The following is a 19,418-nucleotide window of genomic DNA, read 5'->3' on the forward strand; positions in this document are numbered from 1 at the left end:
TGGAAGGTGATGAGAATTTTCTAATTGATAACAGTGGTGGCCGCCTAACGTTTTAAGACAGTGTTTCACGTGTCCAAGGCGAGCCTCACTGTGTAATGGCGGGTGACTTGAACTGCTGATCCTCCTGCCTCCACCCCCTGGGTGCTGGAATTACAGGTGTGTGCCTCCAAGAGCAGTTAGCTGCAGTGCTGAGGACTGACCCCAGGGATCCGAGTGAGCTGGGAAAGCACTTAGCAAAGAGACTAATCTGCAGGCAGGCTGTCTGCCTGTGAAACAGTTTAACAACACGGAACTGTAGACTTAACCAGGGGTAAAACAGTGGGCTGGAAAGAGGGCTGGGTGGTAAAGAGACCTTGTTGCTCTTGCAAAGGACTGAAGTTTAACTCCCAGCACCCACAGGGGGACTCACAAACATCTGTAACTCCATTTCCAGGAGCTCTGACCCCTCTTCTGACCTTCCCCAGCACCAGGCATGCAGGTGATGCACAGACATACATACAGGCAAAACAGTCACGCACATAAAACAAGTTAATTCTTTAAATTTCTAATTCAGAATTGTAAATGGGTAAAATGGTAAAACTTATGTTACTTTGTGTCACTTTGAGTGGAGGGTAGGAGACCTGAAACATGCCTGAACAGAGCTGTTTTGTTTCCAGAGGGCACAAGGCAACCATAGTGGCAGCAAACAGGGTCTAAAGAACCGTAGACCGTCGAACTGGGACATAGCTCAGTTAGTGGGGCACATTCCTGCCATGGGCTTAATCCTCTTTACTGGGGAAGGGGAGATAAAAAGTTTTTTTTTTTTAAGTGTCAGAAATCATTGAACCCCTCCATCTTAAATATCCTTATTTCCTCATTTCAAACGAAAAGGTTAAATGGAGACTCAGATTAAATCACTTACCAGATTTATCTACAGTAAAAATTAGGCAAAGTAAAATTAAAAAAAAAAAAAAAAAGAGGGAGGGGACTACGAGCTTTTGCAAAGGCTTCGCCCGCCTCCCGGTCTCCATGGGTGTGGTCCTCGGCAGGACTGCTGCCCATATTACCTAGTGATCTCGCCCACACATCCACACCAGCCTACACCTTGTGTCTTCTGCACCATCTAATCCAGACACAGGTTGGACCGTATCTCCAGCTGTTTGCCTCTCTCCCAGCCCCGCCCCACCCCGCCCCCAGCCCCGCCTCCTGTACTTCAAACCAGCATGAGACAACTTTGAAGGACTCCTCTCCAGTCCCTACACACCTTCGCTCACACAAACCAGCACTAACGTGCTGTCATTCTGTGCACGTCACACTCGATCTTTATGAAAGCCACGTGAGTGCTGCAGGTCTGCATTCCCGGCACTCGGGAGGTGGAGGCAGGAGGATCAGGGGGTCATCCTCCTCTGCCAAGCGAGCTGGGGCCAGAATGGACTGAAAGACTCTGTTTAGAGAAACTAAAGTAGGCCTGCAAGATGGCCAAGTGATCCAGCCACCAAGCCTGAGGTCCCGAGTTAGAAACGAGCCGCCTACACAGGAATAGAGAAGCGACTTCTACCAGTCATCTTTGACCTCCACAAGTGCTATGGCACACAGCCAGTGTGACAGCTTGAATGAGGATAACCCTCCCGTGGGCTCCTATGTTTGAGTATTTGACCCCCAGTAGATGGAACTGTCTGGGAAGGATTGAGAGGTGTAGCCCTAATGGAAGATGTGTTACTCTGTCTGTGCATCTGGGTGTGAGCTCTTGGCCGCTCCTCCAGCACCAATCCATTTTGCGTACTGCCATACTCCCTGTCATGATGGTGATGGACTCCTACCCACAAGCCCCAAATGAACCCTTTCTTCTAAGTTGCCTTGGTCATGGTGTTTCGTCGCAGAAAGAGAAAACTAATTCACACAATTAAATAAATGATAAATAAATGTAATTTAAACAAAAACTTTAAAGAAAAAAAAAGTAAATCAATGAAAGAAATAAAATGCCTACACAGAAAAAAAAAAAAAAAAAAAAAACCAGGGGATGGCAGGATGGCTCAATAAGAAAAGAAAGGCTACTCAAGGTGAAAGGACAGGGGAAAAACTTTTCACGGCAATAAATCACACTTTAAAAAATGTATAAGAAAATTATCTCCCCAGATCATACCAAGTTCAAATATGACTATCAACCATTTGCTGTGACTTTAATTCTGAAAATACGGCCACTGTTTTTGTTTTGAGGAGTTTGTTGTTGTTGTTTGTTTTAAATTAAGGAATGTTTTTGTGTCTGTATGATACCGGGGATTGAATCCAGGAATCCTGCTTGCTAACCAACCTACCAGAGTTAGACCTAGTTAATAAGTTGGGAGAGCAGCTCTTGTTTTCCTTTTTTTTTGGGGGGGGGGGGGGGGCGTGGGGGGCTGACCACATACTTGCAATAGTCTTTCTGCCTCAACAGCCCAAGTTCTGGGAATACAAGTGTGAGCCACACATGCCAGGCTCAGTTAATAGGTTTTAATAGCTGAAAACTCAACCGGCTTTTCTGGAAAGTGTTTGTGTGCAGTTCGTCTGCTGTCCACCAGAGGGCGCTCTGACTCTATTATAACTAAGACGGCAAAGGGCAATCTAAAACTTGATGTGCAGGATCTTCAGATGTGGGATATGAAAGTATATGTAGAAATCAGAGCATAGAGACTTCAAATATTCTCATAGCAAGTAGTTATCGAATAGCCAGGTGGCCAAGAACGCTAACGTACAGAAATCGACTCCCTTGAATATGCAAACAAGTTCCACAGCCACCTTGAAATCAGACCGAAAATGTGTATCCTGCTTCAGTGTATGATAAGCCTAGAGTGGCACCTGGCTGACAAGCACCTTGCTGATACTGATGCTGCTCACCCACAGGCCATCACCTAGAGCACCTCCAACTGAGTTGAGAGCACAATAAATTTCCAGCTAACTCATATAAAAGCTAGCGGACTGTAATAGCGAGTGCAAACATTTGGGTCCACACAACCCTGCGCCCTCAGATTCCTCAGGGAGTGTCCTCTGGAGCGGCCGCTTCTCGTTCGCCTAGAAAACCTGCAGGAGCCTCCGACGGGCACGTGCCCTGTAGTCCTGTCAGGGGTCAGGTGCGCCCCTCCCTCCCTGCCACTGCCTCTCCATCTGTGCCCAGGCCCTTCGGGAGGCGGGAAGACAACAACATGTGACCCATGAGGAGGAGCCTAACCCACTCTGGGTGGGGCTGTGCAGCAGCGCATCTCCAGCAGCCACAAGTTCTGAGTCCATTCCCAGCCCAGCGCACACGTGTGCACACGCGCAAAGGAAAGGGGGTAGGGGCTTGCAAGATTTAGTTACCTTACATCAACAAAACCTTGGGTGACCCATAGGGAGAGTCTCAAGAGTGTCGGATTGCGGGAAGAGGACGGAAGTGCTGGGTCCGTCGCCCTCCCTGAAGCGGGTTTGAGCGGCAGGACCCAGACAACATTCTGTGGAGCCGCAGCCTTGTCATCCCAAACAGGCAGCTCAGTCTTGATAGGCCCACAACTGCACTTTGGAGTGTATTGTCCTTTTCCTCAGGGCCCATCACTTTTCACACCCAGGCTTGCTTCCATCCTTGCTCACACAGCCTCTACGGTCAAAGAAAGGGCTAAGCCCCGCCCCCTTCTTCCCTCCGTGCCCACAGAGACCGGAAGTGAGCATTTGATCCCAGGAACTGGAGTTACAGATGGTTGTGCGCCACCATGTGGGTGCTGGGAACTGAACCCAGGTCCTCCTCAAGAACATCAATCAGAAAGTCCTCTCATTGGCAGAGAACTCACAAAGCAGGCCTAGGCTAGCGGCCAACACCCCAGGCACTGGGCTCCTCCTGCCTGCATGCCCTGCACTAAACTTCCTGGTGACCACATCTGCTGGTCCACAGCAGCAAACTACTCGCCTCATGAGGGCTCTCAGAGGGGCTCTCTCCCAGCTGAAGACAGTTTAATTCTGAGGCCTCCAGAGCCCAGAGACTTGTTTGGGGCCTCCAAGAAAAAAGAATACAGCTGGTGCTCCCCTCTCCCAGCTGCTCCTGCTGGCTGTTGATGCACTTTGATGAGAAGCTGAAGATATCCTGAAATGAAGGTTGGACTTTCCACAAGGAACCTGAAAACTACCTGGTCAGGACGCCCCTTCTCCCCACTAACCATTTTCCTCTCCTATCCAGTGTTAGAGTACTGGAAGGGACTGGGGTGAAGGAGAAAGAGAAGTAAGAAACCTAAATTAGGTTTTAAAAAGTGCGCCAACAAGTCTCCTTTAAAATCCAAAATCTTTGTAAAACTACAAAAATCCCTTTAAGTTTAAAGTCTCAACTGTGGGCTCCTGTAAAACCAAAATTAAATAGTTTCGTACTTCAAGAGAGAAGAACCAGGGCACAGCCACAATTCTAACAAAGCAAACATAAACTCTGTGTGGATAACTCAGTGTCCAATGTCTGGGCTCCTCCAAAGGACCTGGGCCACTTCTCCAGCTCCATCCTCTGCAGCACACAGCTGTCTCCTAAGAGCGGGCCAGCTCCACTCCACACTGCTGTCCTTGGCAACTGCCCCAAGGTACCGGGTACTGGGCTGCACTTTCACCAGTGGCCTCCCCTGGGCTCGTTGCAGGAACTCCAAGCCACCACACAGTGCCAAGCCTCAGCTGCACTCCACAACGCCGGCACGTCTCCAAAACCAGTTCCACCTGGGTGACTCTTAAGACTGCCAACTTGGGCTGTGAGCATGAGGCACAACCTAAGCAACTGCTGACGCACAGCTTGTGTGTGCTGACCGTGAGGAAACACTTCACAGAGCTCACCTCAACAGGCCTGGGCTCTTTCCCCACCCCACCATCCCACCCAGAGACAGGGTTTCTCTGTGTAGTCCTGGCTGTCCTGGAACTTACTTTGTAGACCAGGCTCCGCCCACCTAGCCAGCATAGTATCTGTAAAAGCAGAGCTCCAGAAGTTGAATGAGGAGGAACTGCTAGACCCAAGCACAGGCCACCAGCATAGGGAGCCCCGGAATCAGGAGCAGGAGGGTCAGGTCAGGGACATCCTCAGCTAGAGTTTGAGACTAACCTTGAACTATATAAAACCTGGTCTCAAAAATAAAATCTAAAACACAACTGCCAGCTCCAGCCTGGCTAAGCTAGGGCGGAAGCCTCATGCCTATAATCCTAGCATCCTAGCCTGGAACTCACTAAGTAGATTAGGACGGCCCCAAACTTGTAGCAGTCCTTCTGTCTTCATGTCTCTTGATCCTACTGAACTTTGTATTGCTTAGAAGATATAACTTGTATGACCGGTGTGGTGGCCCACACCTTTAATCCCAGCACTCAGGAAGAAAAAGCAGACTGATCTCTGTGAATCTAAAGCTAACCTAGTCTACATAGCAAGTTCCAGGACATCTTGGGCTAAATAAAGAAATTGTCAAAAAGACAAACCAAAAGAGAGTGACAAAAAGATAGGTTGTGTTTATTTCATATATATATATATGTATGTATCTTTGTTGTTTATTTATGTGTTTGTGACTGCATGGGCGTATGTGCGCATGTATGCAAATACACACAGAAGACAGAAAGCAGCTCTGGAGAGCCTAGAGCTAGAGTTACGAGCACCTGTGTGCTACCCAATTTGGGTACTAGGGACAAACGCCAGGCCACCTCAAGAGCAACAATGCCTCTCCAGTACAGAGCCAGCTCTCTAGCCACAAGAAGCACGGTGGCAGACACCTGAAATCCCAGAACTTGGAAGGTGGGAGCAGGAGGAGCAGGAGTTCAAGGCTATCCTCAGCCACATAGGAGTTAGAAGCCAGCCTGGACTACAAAAGATCCTCCTTCAAGAAACCAAAAAATAAACAGATAAAAGGTTTATTTCAAATTAGGATGTTTCAATAATTGTTTTACAATATTTCAATTTTAATTTCTTTTACTGTTAATATCAATAGATAAGACCCATATAAAGAAAACCTTTAATGCCAGGTATGGTGGAATATGCCTGTACTATCAACACTTGGAAGGTGGAGGCAGGAAGATCAGTAGTTTAAGGTCATCCTTGGCTACCATGGTGAGTTCCAAGTCAGCTGGGGCCATAGGCCGCATCACAAAAACAAACTTGCCATTGTCCTCAGCAGCTTTTTTTTTCTTTTTCCAAATCTTCCTACTGAATCTGTTTGAATAGTTTTTCGACCTGTGAAGAGGCCACCTCAAATGACAGCATATGTGAAAGGCACAGGCCACTCTATGCCATGAAGATCAGAGGCCAACACACACTCCACAGCCGCCAGGGTCTCCGACATCAGACATGACAGTTAAGCAGCACTCCGACATCAGACATGACAGTTAAGCAGCACAGAACCAACCCGAGAGCAGGGAATAAACGGGCAGTACAAAGGAAGAAATCTGACATCTCTGAGAAGCCAACGGGATAAAGGCCCGACAGCTGGGAGCTGGCTGGTCCTGAATGGCTCACCATTTGGGAACCCAGGATTAATTAATTACTACTGGAGAAGTCTCTACTGTACTGAGTTAAGGTTCTATCCTTTACCCGTCCCATGTCCTTTTGTTCTTGAGCCCTCCGAAAAAGCACCAAGCAATCTGGAAATGGAGACCAGCTTACTGCTGTCCATAGAGCCAGTCGTCATGTCTGATTAAGAACGTCCTCTGCTGTGGCATTCACACGGACCAAACGTTTTCATGCTCTCCGACTCATCCTGTCCAATTAGTAACATCCTCTGCTGTGGCATTCACATGGACCAAACATTTTCATGTTCTCCGACTCATCCTGTCCGATTAGTAATCGTCCTCTGCTGTGGCATTCACATGGACCAAATGTTTTCAGGCTCAGAACTCAGCCACACGGCCCTTTCCCAAAACCTCCTTGCAAAAGAAAATAAGCAAAACAAAAGGAATTATAACTGCCACCTACAAAGAAACTTGGAAGTCATGTCCACAGTGTCTTTTTCCACCCACCTAATTATTGGTAACTCCACTTCATTCCATTACAGGTCTCTGACCCTCAGGTAAACCCATCAGCCTGCTCTGCGGTCCTAGCCTGTGAAATGGCCGTGCTAGTCCATCCCCCTTTAGGGTTTCCTTCTGCGGGAGGACTTTTATGCCTTCAGTAAGTGCCTCGTGGCCAGCAGCGGAAGTCACAAAAGTGGCTATTATATAAACCCAAATAATGTTCCCTTTAAAATAAAATTTTAGACATTTATTTTATGTATATTAGCGTTTTCAGCAGCTGCTGCTGCCCTTCTTGGGGCTCTGGCATTTATAGACCCTCGCAACAGTCTCTAGACTTCTGAACATAGAGCTCTCTTCAGCTGACAAAATCATACCCTTGCTAGAGCATGAGACAAATCATAGTCAGCTGCTGTGGACAATCGGAAGCAGCCCCATATCCCACACCTGGGATTAAACAACAACGTATTCCCATAACACTTCTGCTTTTTGTTTTGTTTGTGCATCAGTAGTCTTTCCTGCAGGTATGAATTTGGGTGGAACGTGTACCCAGTGAAGAGTCAAATGCCCTGGAACTGAAGTTAGAGAGTTGTAAGCTACTGAGCCACAAGTGATCCTCACTGCCCCCCGCCCCCCTCCCCATGTATCTACACGCTGAAGGGGAGGTGGGGCTGCTTCTCGATGCCCACTTGGCTCTCTCCTCTCACCTGTGGCAGAAAGCACTTTACCTTTGTTAACTATTCATACAATACCTTTCCTGGTAACTTTGTTTACAAAATTCACCCAACACCTCAGTCTCTCAGATTTCTGTTGTTTTGGTTTTTTTTTCCTTTTAACACTTTTGCATGCCCTAAACCAACACATATAGGACTTCTAAACATATTCACTTTGAGTCAACCCATTCCATGACTACCCTACCTTAAAACTGACACTATCACAAACTTTACTAACGTGTGACAGTTTGAATGAGAATACCACCACCTCCCTTGGGCTCATATATTTAGTGCCACGTTGATGAACTGTTTGTGGAGGCTTAGGAAGTGTGGCCTTATTGGAGTAGGTATGTCCTTTTTGGAGGAAGTGTGTCCTTTGAGGTTTCCAGAGCCTACACCGGGCCCAGTCTGTCTGTCTGTCTCTGCATGCTGCCTATGGATCAAGACATACAGCTCTCAGCTACTGCTCCAGTGCCATGCCTGCCTCCTTCTCTCCATGACCATAATGGACTAACCCAAAACTGTAAGCAAGCCCCAATTAAATGCTTCCTTTTATAAGCTGCCTCAGGCATGTGTCCCTTCACAGCAAGAGATCTGAAACTAAGAAAGAAAGAAAAACTGAAACAGGCTGCCGTGGCTTCCTCAATTCTATGAGTTCAAGGTCAGCCTTCAGTATGTCTGGAGCTCCAGACCAGCCCAAGCGGAGCAGTTTAACTGGTTAACCACTTGTTGTGCGAGTGTAAAGACCTACCCAAAAAGAAGCCCAGTGTATTGCACATTCTTGTTACCTCAGAGCGAGAGAAGCCGAGAGGGAGCCTGGTCTACTTGATGAGTCCAGGCCAATAAGAGACTTTGCCTCAAAATAAAGTATGTGTGTGTATGTGGGGGGCGGGGGGGGGTATGGGTGTGTGTGTATGGACAGCGCCTGAGACAGTGCCACTCAAAGTTATCTTCTGGCATCCACACAAACACATGCACATGTACACCCATAAACATGTACACACACAAACACACAAAAATAATATCAAAAGGTCTTTAACCACACACAGTGGTACATGCCTATAATCCCAGCACTCGGGAGACAGAGGCAGGAAGAGCAGAGATTCAAACAGCTACATAGTTGGTTCAGGTCCATCTGGACCATAGGAGCCCCTGTCCTCAAGAACTAAAGCGACCTTTCATCATGTCATTCTGCAACCATCACTTCCCTCTAACCTCATTCCCTGCCGCAGAGGTTACGATCTACCATCATACCTGCGGTTACGGACAAGCTCGAGTTCTTCCCTTTCCCCACGATCACCCCCGCAACATCCCTGGGTCGGTCCAATGCTGGCTACTGCCAAAGGACAGAAAGCATGATTCTAAGTGTTCGGAGGTTAAGGAAAACAAGCTTTAAGAGGCCCCAGAACACTTTGCATCAAGCTCACATTTTTTTCTTTCCTAGAAAACTATCCCGAAACCCCTAAGTCTGCGTCACTTAGCAACCACTTCCTGGCTGTCTCACACCTCCTTTTTTAAACTTTTAAAGGTGTGTGTGGGCTTCACTATGTAGCACTGACTGGATTGGAATGTCCTACAGACACCAGGCTGGCCTTGAACTGTTTCCAGTTAACATTCAGATTTTTAGCCTAACTCCTTACCAGACTGGTTGGAGTGGCTGCTCTGAAGTAGGTTTTTCTCCAGGGTCTTCTGAGATACCCTGGATGTCATATGGCAATGCCTCAGACACTGGTGACTCTGTATCGTCATTGTTCTCTGCCGCAAGGATAGTCCCATAGCCGGACTGGGGCCTTCGCAGCCTTCTGCTCCCATCCCTGGTGTCCGCAGTCCTACACTGTCCTTTGTCATGACACCCACTCTTCACTCAGTCGCTGACCTCCTCCCTCCACCTCACGGACAGCATTTCGCTTCCTATGCAGCCACTTCCTTCTGTCATCGGTGGGCTACAGCCAACACAGTTATCTCTTCCCATGATTCTAAATCGCAGGGCTGGGGGTGCAGCTTGGCAGTAGAATCCTCGCCTGGCATGTGCAAAGCCCCGGGTTCTATCCCCAGCACTACAGAAAGAAGAAGAGATCCCAAACAAAGAGAAAAAGGAATAGAGACAAAGACCCAAGCTATACTAATATCACCTGTCCCTCAGTCCATCTAACCCTCCCAGAACCGCAGACGGTTGGCCAGACACCACCACGCAGAGCATGCAACTCCCATGTTGCGTTCCCCAGACATTTGCTCACGTCTTTCCCCAATCCACACAGGCCGAAGGAAGGCCTTCCCACTTCCAAGCCATCTTCTTCCCTCCTGAGAGGCACAAAGCCCAGACCCTTAGTGACACATGAAATGCTCTCTGACCTACAGAAGGAACTACTGGTAAGAGTTTGTCCACAGACGGTATACTGCAGGTCCTTTCTGAACTACCCCAAAATACCGTCCTTTTACAACAATTACCATCTGCTCTGTACCTTGTAAGCTAAAGTAGAAAGGTCAGACTATCTTACTTGTGGTACATGGTGGCACACGCCTTTAATCCCAGCACTCAGAGAGGCAGAGGCAGATGGATCTCTATGAGTTTCAGGCCAGGCTGGTCTACAAAGCAAGTCCAGCACAGCCAAAGCTACACAGAGAAACCCTGTGTGTGTGTGTGTGGGGGGGGGGGGGGGGGAGGTTAGACAGTACCATTGTTAAAAGACCTACAAAGGGCTGGAGAGATGGACCAGCGGTTAAGAGCACTTGCTGCTCTTCCAGAGGTCCTGAGTTCAATTCCCAGCAACCACATGGTGGATCACAACCATCTATAATGAGATCTGGTACCCTCCTCTGGAATAAAAAATAAATCTTAAAAATATATATAAAAACAAAATGATTATAGTGAAGCAATCTGAAGATTTTTAAATTTTCATTCACGTGTATCTATGTGTATATATGCATGTGTCAACAGATACCTGCACAGAACAGGAGAAAGAATCGAATCCCCTGGAGATGGAATTACAAGTGGTTGTGAGGCGCATGACATAGATGCTGGGGATCAAACCTGGGTCCTCTGAATGAGCAGGAAGTGCTCTTAAACTTCAAGTCATTATTTCTCCAGACCCCAAAGTGAAATTTCACAAGCTGCATTTAACCAAAATAAGCTGAAAGTAAGCAACACTCATTTTACAATCTATCTTTTGTATTAGCAGCAAACTAAAAATGAGTACAATAGCAGAGAAAAACAATACACATGATTGCAAGTCACAATTTCATCTTTTTCTTTTCAAGTTGCTAGGCAATCACTCTACCTCAGAGCTATATCTGTGGCCTCTCCATTGTCTTTACCACTCTCTACATGAAAAAACAGAAGTCATTCCTTAAGGAGAACAAGAGACACCAGAAAGCAAATTCAAGTTTCTCCATTAAGAAAATGAAAAAAAAAAAAAAAAAAAGAAAGAAAAGAAAAAAAGAAGCCAGACATGCTAGTACGTGCCTATAATTCCAGCACTTGGGAGTTAGAAGCAAGATCAGAAGTTCAAGGTCATTCATCTTTAGCTACAAATAAACAGACAAATGACAAATAAATACTTAAATGTGTGCTAATCAAAGCACTAATCAAATGTAAAGCAAAGCAAGTAGAACCTTATTACAATCATTTCTAAACACTTATGAAGTAATTATAATATCTGTTCTCTTGTTCTATTTTCATCTCCTCCCAAATGTTATGAAGTCCATGTTCTATTAAGTTATCCTGTAATAATTCCAATGTAAGACAGAAAGGCTGTGGTGGCGCACGCCTTTAATCCCAACAGTTTGGGGGGCAGACACAGAAAGATCTCGCTGAGTTTGAGGCCAGCCCAACCTACATAGTGAGTTCCAGGATAGCCAGAGCAAATAGACCCTGTCTCAAAAAAGAACGAATGAAGAAAGACAGACAGACAGACAAACTAAGGCAAGCTAACTGTATGCTGAGCACGGTGACACAAACCTTTAACTGCAGCAGACAGTCCATCTCTGTGAGTTCAAGGCCAGCCTGGTCTTCATAGTGATTTCCAAGACAACCAGTGCTATAGAGACTCTGCCCCCAAAAAAACAAACAAACAAGAACAGTTTACAAAATAATCCTTCCAGACTCTCATTACAAAATGAGAGCTATGTGTGCTCAGCATGAGGACCACAAAAACTCAACAATGCAGCAGCTTCTTCTTGCTACAAGTGACAGTGGATAAAAAAATAAATAAACAAATATCACATGCCAGGAAAAGAACATGAAAACTTATCCTGTGAAAAGTGATACTCAGTAGTGAAAGCAAACCTCATTAAGGACGTACCAGCGTTTCCCTAACGAGATCTTCAGGCCGCAATGATTCCCAAGCAGGCAGCTGAGAACCCTCCGACCACAGAAATGAGTGTGTTCCTGAAGAGCCTGCTATAACGCAAGCGAATTCTGCTTTACAGATAGCACTGGCAACCCAAAGTAGGCATAAAGCAACTGTTCTGCGTAAAGAATGAAGAAGCAAAGTATCTATTAACCAGAATGAAGGATGCACGTTTGGATTCATGTCAGGCTGCCCTCCTACTTTTAGCCAAGAAGAACAAAACCTTCTCAAAAACTGACTTTTCTAAGTCAGTTAAGGTACAAGCAGTGGCCTGAGCTCAGCTAATTCATGAAAGAGAACAAGTCTCCCGCAACAGTTAGTTTCCCAAAGAGCAGCAGCAGGTTCCCGTGCCCCCGGTGCTGGTGAAATGTGCAACTGAGGGACACTGCCGGACTACAGCCCAACCACTGCACAACAGTTCTGACTTGGTTCCTGTCAATCTTCAGGTCCGGGTTTCTCCCAGCCTTAAAGCAGTGCTGAGAACTCCCCAAAAGCCTTCCAAGAAATTCCTTTTGTCCTTGAGTCACCCTGGTGCTTGAAAGAAAAATGTTAAAAGTAATGATATAGTACATCAAGAGGCATCGCTACCATGAAAGAAAGGCTTGTGCACTTTATTCTGAAAAACGGGCAATCCCTTGTAGCTTACGACTCAAAATCAGCTCTGAAAACAATTAATGTGTGTAGAGATCCAGCATTTCATACAGAAAAAAAATCAAAAAACTATAAAAGCGCGGTGGCATACACCTTTAATCCCAGTGCTCAGGGAGGCAGAGGCAGGCGGATTGCTGTGAGTTCCGGGCCAGTCTGATCTACAGAGCAAATCCAAGCCAGTCAGGCTACACAGAGAAACCCTGTCTTGACCACCATCCTCCACCCCCAAAAAAACATATCTCAGGCTGGAGAGATGGCTCAATAGTTAAGAGTACCGGCTGCCCTTCCAGAGCACCTGTATTCAAAAGACAATCTCTGATAATTCCATGACTAACCTGTCATTGTGCTCAAATGTTTCCCTTCTGCCCAGTGAGCAACACAGCAGTCAAACTGTGTCTGCAAGGAAGCCTACAATCACCCTTACCACTTCAGGTTAGAGAACCGGAGCAGTAAGCCCTCTGCTACAGAGCGAGGCACACCTCAAAGAACTAGGGAGAAGGCTGATAGGGTGTTACTATAAAGCATGAAGATCTAAGTTCAGATCCTGAACACACTCAAAAGTATGAGTTTTCTGTTGAGATTTTATAGAGAGACGGAATGAAGAGTCCTGCTTTCTCTAATGATCTGTGAGAAGGGATGCAAGACATTTGGGGCCAAGTCTGGAAGGGAATGAACTGCTTTAACTACACAAACTTCAAGCCGCTCTCTCAATAAATCATGTGCACGCCTGCATGTCACTGCTATTACTTCGGAAAATAACAGCTAAGATAACGACTCGCTAACTTTAAAATGCAAACCAAAGTCCTCAGTTATAAACCAAACAAGAATACTGTGGAAGCCGTGCAAGACTTTATTTAATCCCAGCACTCAGGAGGCGGAGGCATGTATGTGGATCCCTGAGTTCGAGGCCAGCCTGGTCTACGGAACCAGTTCCACGGCAGCCAGGGATGCACAGAGAAGCCCCGTCTCGGTGATGAGGGCATGAGAGGAAAGAATGGTAACGGTGGACTACCCCCACCTCTTCCCACCCCAACCACAGACAGACGGGTCTGGCAGAGTCGTCAGGTACAAATCACCTACCTAAACGGAGCCCTGCTCCCCAGTGCACGGTGGGAACCGGATGTGTTGAGAGAATACAAATCCTACGACTACACACGTCCGTTACACGACTCTGGAAACGGTGGGGCAGCGTACACTGACACTGTGCTTCCCGACTTCCCAAACAGCGTCAAATGAACTGTTGCATCTACGCGGAGGTGGTGACTTAATTCGTCCGCGCAGCCACCAGCAGGCGAGGCACGCCGTGACCCCTCCGTAACCTGCGCACTGTCTGCATCTGTGTTAGTCTCTTTTGTTGCACCGTAATCTTCACCTGATCGGCTCCTTCACGACACCTGGTTCCTCTCCCGGTGCCCACGCCACACAGAATCACGACCAGCAAGGGACGGCACAAACACCGGGCTTCTCCCGCCTCTCTCAAGACGGGCCGGGTGGGCCCTCGGCTCTGAGCCTGGCGTACACACCCCCTGCTCCTCCACACACGCACACACGCGCGCACACACACACACTCACGCACGCAACCTGCCACTCCTGACTTCCACACCGAGGAGGCGACGGAGCTTCTCGCACGGGGTAACGATGTTTTGTTCCCCAACAAAATTACCTACTGCCCAACGCCTCCCCTTCCTCTGCACCGCAGCCTGGGGTGCGGCGGGCACCCCGCGAGGCCCGGCGCCCCCCGCAGCGCCCCGCGCCCCGAGCCCAGGCTCCGGACGTACCCCAGGAGGCAGCGATCGCAGACGACCCCGCGACTCCCCTTGCTCACGGTGTACGCCAAGGGGTCGCAGCGGAAGAGAAGCTCCCCGGGGCGCAGGGGGGCCACGGCGCGCAACCCGTTTCCCCGGTCGGCGGTCGCGAACTTTTCCACCTTCAGCGACTCCATCCTTCCTCGGGTCCACACCTCAGACCCGCGCCGCGTACCTCGGCTTGAGTCTCGTGTTTTCTGACTGCGCGCCTGCGTCCTGCGCTTGCGTACACCAGGGGGCGGGGACGAGCGCGCAGGTCCCCTGAGCATGCGCGGGAGGGCCTACCACAGCCCGGACTAGGGTGGTGTCTTTCCTCCCGCATTTTATTGTGCGATTTATTTTTTGAGACGGAGTCTCCCTGTGTGTAATATAGACTGGTCTGGAACTCTCTATCTAGACCAGGAATCACCTCTGTTTAGACCTCGAACTCACAGGGATCTGCCTGCCTCAGCCTCCTCACTCCTGGAATTCAAGGTGCGCTCCACCGCGCCCAGCTTTTTATGCTAATTTTAATGGCCAGTGAAAATTTGATAGAGTCGGGCAGTGGTGGCGCAAGCCTTTAATCCCAGAGCTCAGGAGGCAGAGGCAGGCGGATCTGCGGAGTCAGCTCCAGGACAGTCAAGGCTACACAGAGAAGCCCTGTCTTAAAAAAACACAGATAAATGATGGATGGATGGATATCTGCATATTCACTATCTAAATGGAACAATTCTTTTTTTTATGTTGTTTTTTTTTTTTTTTTCCAGAGACAGGGTTTCTCTGTATATCCCTTGGCTGACTTGGACCTGTTTTGTAGACCAGCCTGGACTTGAACTCACAGAGATCCACCTGCCTCTGCCTCCCAGGTGCTGAGATTACAGGCGTGCACCACTGGGCCTCTGCCTGGCTCGATGAAACAGTTTTCATCGAGCAGTTTGCCTGTATTTTTGACAAACCATTTCAAAGTTATGTTTATTGAACCATTTGAAAATATGTTACAGTCATGTCTTGAACTGAGAAACCTTTATTCTCTGCCGCCTAAATACTTGGAATATGGGTATACAATTTACAAGCAAGGGTGCAGGCACAAGGTGTGGCCAGAAGTGTCAGCATGTTCCACCAGTTCTGAGCCTTGAATTAAGCTGTTAGCTACACCACACAGATCTCCCTATAAAGTATTTCTGAATGTTCTGGAACTCTGTGACCAGGCTGGCCTTGAACTCACAAAAATCCACCTCTTTCTCTGAGATTAAAAGTGTGCATTATCACACCTGCTCACCAAAGGATCTTATGCACGCTTCTGCAGGCTTCCTGGCAATTCTGCAAACCCACATGTTAAACACTAGCCTTAGTAACAGAGAGATCCTGTTCAAAAATTTTTTTCTATTAGTAATTTTTTACTTCAATCCTAATACTTTGTTGGCTTGTTTTCAACCATATCTCACTGTGTCACCCTGGTTGACCTGGAAATCTATGTAACCCTGGATCACTTGGAATACACCTAAGGGTGTCTCAGCCTCTGCACCTCTACTACTTCAGCACCTCTGCCCCATGCTCCTGCCCCTCCCTCTGCCTATGCACCTCTGCCTCTGCCCTTGGCTCAGCTTGGATCAAAGGCATGTGCCACCACACCCAGCAATACTTTTTTTTTTTTTAAGATTTATTTATTTATTATGTATACAGTGTTCTGTCTGCACGTATGCCCGAAGGCCAGAAGAATGTAACAGATCTCATTATAGATGGTTAGGTGCCGCCATGTGGTTGCTGGGAATTGAAACTCAGGACCTTTGGAAGAGCAGACAGTGCTCTTAACCTCTGAGCTATCTCTCCAGCCTGGCAATATGGTTTTTAAAAAGCAGACTTTAAGTTTATTTTGAGTTAGTGTGTGTGCTCATGTGTGTCAATGAGTGTGAGTGAATGCAAACCAAGGTGAGGTGCTGAGGTTTGAAGACAATGCTGTGCACAGGTTCTCTTCACTTCATGGGCCTTGCCTAGCAAGACTTCCACACCAGGACCATCTCACTGGTCCCTCACTTTTTCACTTAGGTGTTTATCCACTGTTTTGTGATCTGGTATGTAATCTGGAATGCTTCATCTTGTTGTGTGTGGTGCTGGGGACAGAACCAGAACTTTGTGTGTCCTGGGCTTCGTTTGTTATGAAGAGTTCACTAGGTTACTGTGTAAATTTTCTTTCTTTCATTCTTTCTTTCCTGCCTTCTTTCTTTCTTTTTGTTGTTGTTATGTTTTGTTTTCCAAGACAGGGTTTCCAGTGTAACCCTGGCTGTCCTGGAACTCTCTCTGTAGATCAAGCTGGCCTTAAAACACAGAGCGCTGTTGTCATAGTTTTTATCTATTTTATAATATTGGGGTTTCTTATATCTCTAGCTCCCTTCTCCACCCCTTATTCTTTCCAACACCCCAACACCAGATAGGAGAGAATGAACGTTAGTGAGGAGAGGAGGCGTAGTTCTCTTTACCTACTTGCTGCTGGTTAGGGTTGTTGGTCCCTGGGGGCAAGTACAATCATTGTTTCAGGATAGTGATCCTCCTGCCTCTGCCTCCTGAGTGCTGGGATTTAAGGTTTGCACCACCACCACCTGGCCAACTTTTTTCATACAGGGTTGAAAGGAGAAAAAACCATCATCTCCCCTTTAAATTTATCTACATGTCTGCCCTAGAAATGAGAGAGGCTCTCTTCATGAGACAGCAATAATATGGCTGTGAGAGCAAGACCCGACCAAGTACCCCAGACATGTAACATGGCTTATCCCACCTATATTTTGAATGTTTGCTGCGATTTCTCTTATTTTTCTAAGCATTCACCTTTATACTTGAGCCCGCATTCACTGTTTTGCAGCCTTTTTATGCTGAGGATCGCGCTCATGGACTTGTACATTGCTGGGTACCATTGCTCTAGCTGAGTGACAACTCCAGCCCATGCACCCTTCCACTTACCAATAGTCCCCTTACACCAAATAGTATATATATATAGAGAAAATATGGTGCATGGACATGCAAGAATATTATTCTGCCTTTAAAAGGAATGAAATTCTGGGCTGACAAGGTAACTCAGCAGTAAGGTGCTTGCAGCCAATTCTGAACACCTTAGTTCCACCCCCGAGACCCACGTAGAAGAAATAGAGAACTGACACGCACAAGCTTGTCCTGTGGCCTCCACACACAGTCTCTCCCTCACAAACTTAAATAAATAAGTGTAATAAAAATGTGAAGTGATGAGATTCTAACATACGTGACGTTAAAGATAAACCTCGAGGACGTGTTGCAAGCTGAGACACAGATGCACAAGGACAAGAACGGAGAACCAGAGCAAGACAAATGTGTGGAGACCTAGTCCACTAGCACGTGGGGTGGGGGCTGGAATGGAGGGAGGGAAGGTCAGGAAATCAGCAAATGGGGATAGGGCTTCCATTGGAAAACAATGAACGTTAGGGAAACACACAGTGTTATTGGAAGTACAACGTGATGTCCCTAATGCACTGGAACACTACACATTTGACTAGCGACATGGCTCAGAGGGTCAAGGCACTTATCCCCAAAACGATGATCTTCGATCAATTCCAGAGACCCCCATACCAGAAGGACGGAGTGGAATCTACTCCTGAAACTTGTCCCCTGACATCAAGTACATGCACACATGCAGGCCCACCTACCACACACGTCAAACAGACATGTAAATACAGTTTTTAAAGTGAATTTTTAATTCTACGTTAAGTTTTCTCTATTATTTTGTATACATATGCGTGATACGCGTGCGTTTGTTCGGGTGAAAGGACAACTTTCAAGAGTCAATCGTTTCCTTCCACTGTGGAATCCTGGGATCAAACTTGGGTTGTTAGATTTGTAAGGCAAGCCCCCTTTACCATCTTGTTGGCCCAAATGTATTAAATATTTGTGAGCTGGGGAGATGACTCAGGTGATAAATTGCCCACGAAGCAAGAATGAGGACTTGAGTTCAAATCTTCAGTACCCAACTAAAAAGAGCCAGGCATAGTTACACAGGCCTATAACCTCAGTGCTGGGGAGGCAGAGGTAGATAAAGCCCCATCCCCCCAAAATAAGGTGGGGAGTGACTCTAGCCTACACACAAACACACACTCAAGCACACATACTTGTGTGTGCATGAACATACATATATGGCACACAAAAAAAATAGGTAAATAAAAAGACACAAAATGAATGTTTTCTTGTCCCTTTTCCATCATCCTCACTCCCTTGCTTTTAATATTCTAAGGAAATCACTAGCACATGGGATGATAAGCCTCAGTTCCCCATAAACCCTAATTACAAGTTTAACACAATATTTTATTAGCAAGAGGCAAATTAAATAGTGGCTATAAATGTTTAATACAGACTCAGGCAGCAATATGAATAATAAACAGAGTGAACACTTAACCAAGAATTAGTGAATCACGAATTACTTCAAAACACTTTGATATGCCTTACCAGGAAGCTAGATTTTTTTTCTTACAGTGATGGAATATATATTTACTGTGCGTGGAACTCAAAAATCTTAATTTTCTCATAATTATAAGGTCTGTTCATCAATCAAAGGCATTACCTTAATAGTGGATTTCAGTAACTGCTCTCTTTTTTTTTAAATTTAATTTACTTTTATTATTTTTATTAGGGGGCATTTTGCCGTGTGTGTGTGTGTGTGTGTGTGTGTGTGTGTGTGTGTGTGTGCGCGCGCGCGCGCGCGTGTGTGGGCATGCGCCGTGTGTGTGCAGTGCCTTCTGAGGTCAGAAGAGAGCAATGGACTGGAGTCACACAGCCACTATGTGGATGCCAAGATTGAACCTTTGTACTCTGGGAGTAAAGGCATCTGCCACTCTGCCCAGCGGTGTAGAACACTTTCTTAGCGTTTGGGGAGGGCCAAGCCCATGATGGGTGGTGCCATCCCTGGACAGGGGGTCCTGTGTTCTATAAGAAGGCAGGCTGAGCGAGCCACGATCAGCAGACCTGTAAGC

The 19,418-nt window shown here is 46.9% G+C and overlaps 1 protein-coding gene across 2 annotated transcripts in view; it reads right to left on the reverse strand.

Annotated features, from left to right (window-relative positions):
* Smyd3 (SET and MYND domain containing 3) overlaps positions 1–14,650 on the reverse strand; it is a 522,086-nt gene extending 507,436 nt beyond the window's left edge. For both annotated transcript variants that reach the window (XM_055608843.1, XM_055608850.1), the window contains exon 1: positions 14,425–14,650. In XM_055608843.1, coding sequence (XP_055464818.1) covers positions 14,425–14,588 — 164 coding nt within the window. In that variant the 5' untranslated portion in view covers positions 14,589–14,650. The remainder of the gene's footprint in view (positions 1–14,424) is intronic.
* Positions 14,651–19,418: the final 4,768 nt, after the last annotated feature.

The sequence above is a fragment of the Psammomys obesus genome, unplaced genomic scaffold (assembly GCF_907164565.1).
Source record: "Psammomys obesus unplaced genomic scaffold, mPsaObe1.curated_primary_1811, whole genome shotgun sequence".
NCBI lineage: Eukaryota > Metazoa > Chordata > Mammalia > Rodentia > Muridae > Psammomys > Psammomys obesus.